Below are 3,254 nucleotides of genomic sequence, written 5' to 3' on the forward strand. Positions count from 1 at the left end.
GAATGAACCTACAGGCCTGACCTGGCTTGTTTTATTTCATTTTATTATTTTATTTTATTTTTGAGGTGCAGTCTTGCTCTGTTGCCCAGACTGGAGTGCAGGGGCGTGATCTCGGCTCATTGCAACCTCTGCCTCCTGTGTTCAAGCGATTCTCCAGCCTCAGCCTTCTGAGTAGCTGGGATTACAGGTGTGTGCCACCATGCCCAGCTAATCTTTGTGTTTTTAGTAGAGATGGGGCTTCGCCATGTTGCTCAGGCTGGTCTCGAACTCCTGAACTCAAAGTGATCTGCCCACCTTAGCCTCCCATAGTGCTGGGATTACAGGAATGAGCCACCACACCTGGCCTGTTTTATTTTTGAGACAGGGTCTTGCTCTGTTGCCCAGGCTTCAGTACAGTGACACAATCATGGCTCACTACAGCCTTGACCTGCCAGGCTCAAGGAGTCCTCCTGCCTCAGCCTCTGGAGTGGCTGAGACTACAGAAATATGCCTCCATGCTTTGCTAAGCTACTCATTTTAAATGCTATGTTATCCATCTTCTCTGAATAGTCATTTACTATATTTGGTTTTGGAAGTTATTTTGTACTTAAATCTTGTTCTTTGATATTTGATAGTTCTATGAGTTATTTAATTCATAATTATGAATTCAAACAAAATAATAAAATTATATTCTTAATATCTTACAGCTTCCTTAGGAAGTAAATTCATATTTTTCATAGTTGATAATGCAGGTACATTTCCAGATGGATAGAGGTTCCTGGACCTTGCCTACTACCTCTTCTCCATAAATCTATAATCTGCTGTGGGTCTTTGTGGCATTCCCACTGGCTTTGCCACCAGCCAATTGAGAATAGGGCCCTGGAGTGCTGCTTATTGTGACTTACCTTATTCTCGCACTGAGTCAAGTATAGACATAGCTTCTGTTTATTTCCCATGCTAGGTATGGGATGGTTGAAACATCTAGAGAAGATAAAAGCTCCTAGATAACAAAGGAAATTAATATGGAATTCATTTTACTCATAGTAGAAGTCAGAATCCTCACAATGGCATATAGGCTTACATGAACTGGTCTCTGATGTGTCTCTGACTTCCTGTCTTCCTATTCTGCTCCTTTCTCACTTGGTTTCATCACAGTGGCTTCCTTGCCGATTCTTGGACCTTCCTGCATTTCTGTACCTAAGGGTCTTTGCACCAGCTATTCTCTCTTGCCCCGAATATATGCATGACTCCATCCTTCAAGTCCTTGCTCAGATTTTTACCTTCTGAATGAGGTCTTCCTTGACCGCCCTATGTAAACCTGCCCCCTCCTCCCACCCCCAGCCTTGATCCCTTGTACCCTGCTCTACTCTATTTTTTTTCCCATAGTACTTAATCACCTTCTACACTTTATTATTTATCGTATTATTACTGGCTGTCTTTTGTCACTAAAATGTAAGCTTAACAAGGAAGAATTTCTTTATCTGTTTTTGTTTTATTATGGTGATGGTTGCTGTAATAAACAAGTGTATCTCAAATACCTAGAACACTGGTGTCTGGTATATAGAAGATGGTCAGTGATTATTTATTTAATAAATTATCAATGTGGCTTTTGCCAGACTAAGTTTGTTGTTTCTCAGCTTGTGACCCATAACTAGCCTGCCTCATACTCTCACCTCTGTCTTCTGTCTTTGTTATATGGCCCCTTCGAGTACACCTGATTTTTTTTTTTTTCCCACAAGTCTAAATCCAAGAGAGCAAAGCCTAGAGAAATGAAAGGACACCCTTTACAGCCATCTGAATTCTGTTTTCAACCCTCCATGGGATGATTGCTAAAGAAGAACTATACTCCATAGGAGATTGATCATACCCTATGGTCTAAATATGGCAGCTGTGTTAAGCTGTGGCTTTTTTTCTGTGTATTCCCAAGGCAGTTTTCATTTCCAAATCCATGGTGGTAATGAACTGCCTCACCTCTTATATTGTGCAAAGTTCAACCTAGAACAGAAATGACTATGTAGTGGTAAACGGAATCACCAAGTTAATAGGACTAGGACCAGTATAATAGGTTTGCTCCTTTATACCTGTCCCACATATAAGTCCCTACGAATTAGGTGAATTGGGTTCTGGTTCTGAGTCTGTAACTGATTCATTGTGTGACCTTTGACCAGATTACTTAATTTATCTGGACTTATGTTTCTTCAGTTTTTAAGTTGAACTGGGTGTTTTTTTGTTTTTTGTTTTTTTCCTGTGGAGTTTAGCTGTATCATGAGAAATATTTTAAACTTTACAATTGTAGTAACCTTCTCTCAAAATGTTAGCACTTCATAATCATGTTATTATATATAAATTTATATTTGGCAAGATGCTACATATTTAAAAACAGTTATGTACTTTCATAAGATAAACAGATTTGTGATAATTTGTTAGCTTTCAATAAACTAGGAAGTTGATTCTTTAGCCACGATAGATAACTCAGAGATTGTCTCCCCACCTTCCTGTCTTCCTTCTTTCCCTTATTCTCTGTCCTTTGGATTATCTATTGTACAGTTTTACTTTATTTGCTTAGAGAACAAAAGGATGATCCTTTAAAGGTATTTTTCATGAATTTGCTTGTGAATCTATATTTTATTCATTATTGAACTCCCTAGCATCCAACAGATTTTCTTGTGCTTAATAGGTGCTCCTTAAATGTTAATTGAATTAATGAATTTGCATTTATTTTTCCTCAATACTAAATTAACAAAGAAAGTGATTTTTAAATTTCTATTATTTTAAGAAAGGTGACTCTTTTGATGGTGGGACTTGATAATGCTGGTAAAACCGCAACAGCAAAGGGAATCCAAGGAGGTAAGCTGAAAATATTTATGTGCTTTCTGAACTCTATTAAATTATTCTGAATTATTTATTTATGTTAAGTTGCTTTATTCCTTATTAATTTGGTACAGATACTGTGCACTCCATTACTTTATATTCTTAGTATACTGGTGACTCATGGCAAGTAGGCTCTGGATTAATGGGGCCAGACTATTACCATGTTTCAGATTTGAATACATGCAGAGATGCAGAGACTCCTTGATGCCTTTGATCTGCTAAGAGGGAATAGTGTTTGTATTCTAGACAATAGGAAGGAAAATTCAAGAAGATGAGCTGCCCTGCTTTTAAGAATACCTATCTTCTACTTACATTTTCCTGGCTAGAAGTTAGTCACATGCCTGTGCTTATATGAAAGAGAGGTAGAAGTATAGTTAGGCAGCATAGTTCTCTTTGAATCTCTT

General features: G+C 37.9%; 1 protein-coding gene across 4 annotated transcripts in view; it reads left to right on the forward strand.

The window, feature by feature from the left end:
* Nucleotides 1-3,254, forward strand: part of ARL13B (ADP-ribosylation factor-like 13B) — a 93,273-nt gene that overhangs the window by 13,250 nt on the left and 76,769 nt on the right. For 2 of the 4 annotated variants that reach the window (XM_011977268.1, XM_011977269.1), the window contains exon 2: nucleotides 2,756-2,826. The exons of the other annotated variants lie outside the window; for them this stretch is intronic. In XM_011977268.1, coding sequence (XP_011832658.1) covers nucleotides 2,756-2,826 — 71 coding nt within the window. The remainder of the gene's footprint in view (nucleotides 1-2,755; nucleotides 2,827-3,254) is intronic. 4 annotated transcript variants of the gene reach the window in all.

The sequence above is a fragment of the Mandrillus leucophaeus genome, unplaced genomic scaffold (genome assembly GCF_000951045.1).
Source record: "Mandrillus leucophaeus isolate KB7577 unplaced genomic scaffold, Mleu.le_1.0 Scaffold176, whole genome shotgun sequence".
Classification (NCBI taxonomy): domain Eukaryota; kingdom Metazoa; phylum Chordata; class Mammalia; order Primates; family Cercopithecidae; genus Mandrillus; species Mandrillus leucophaeus.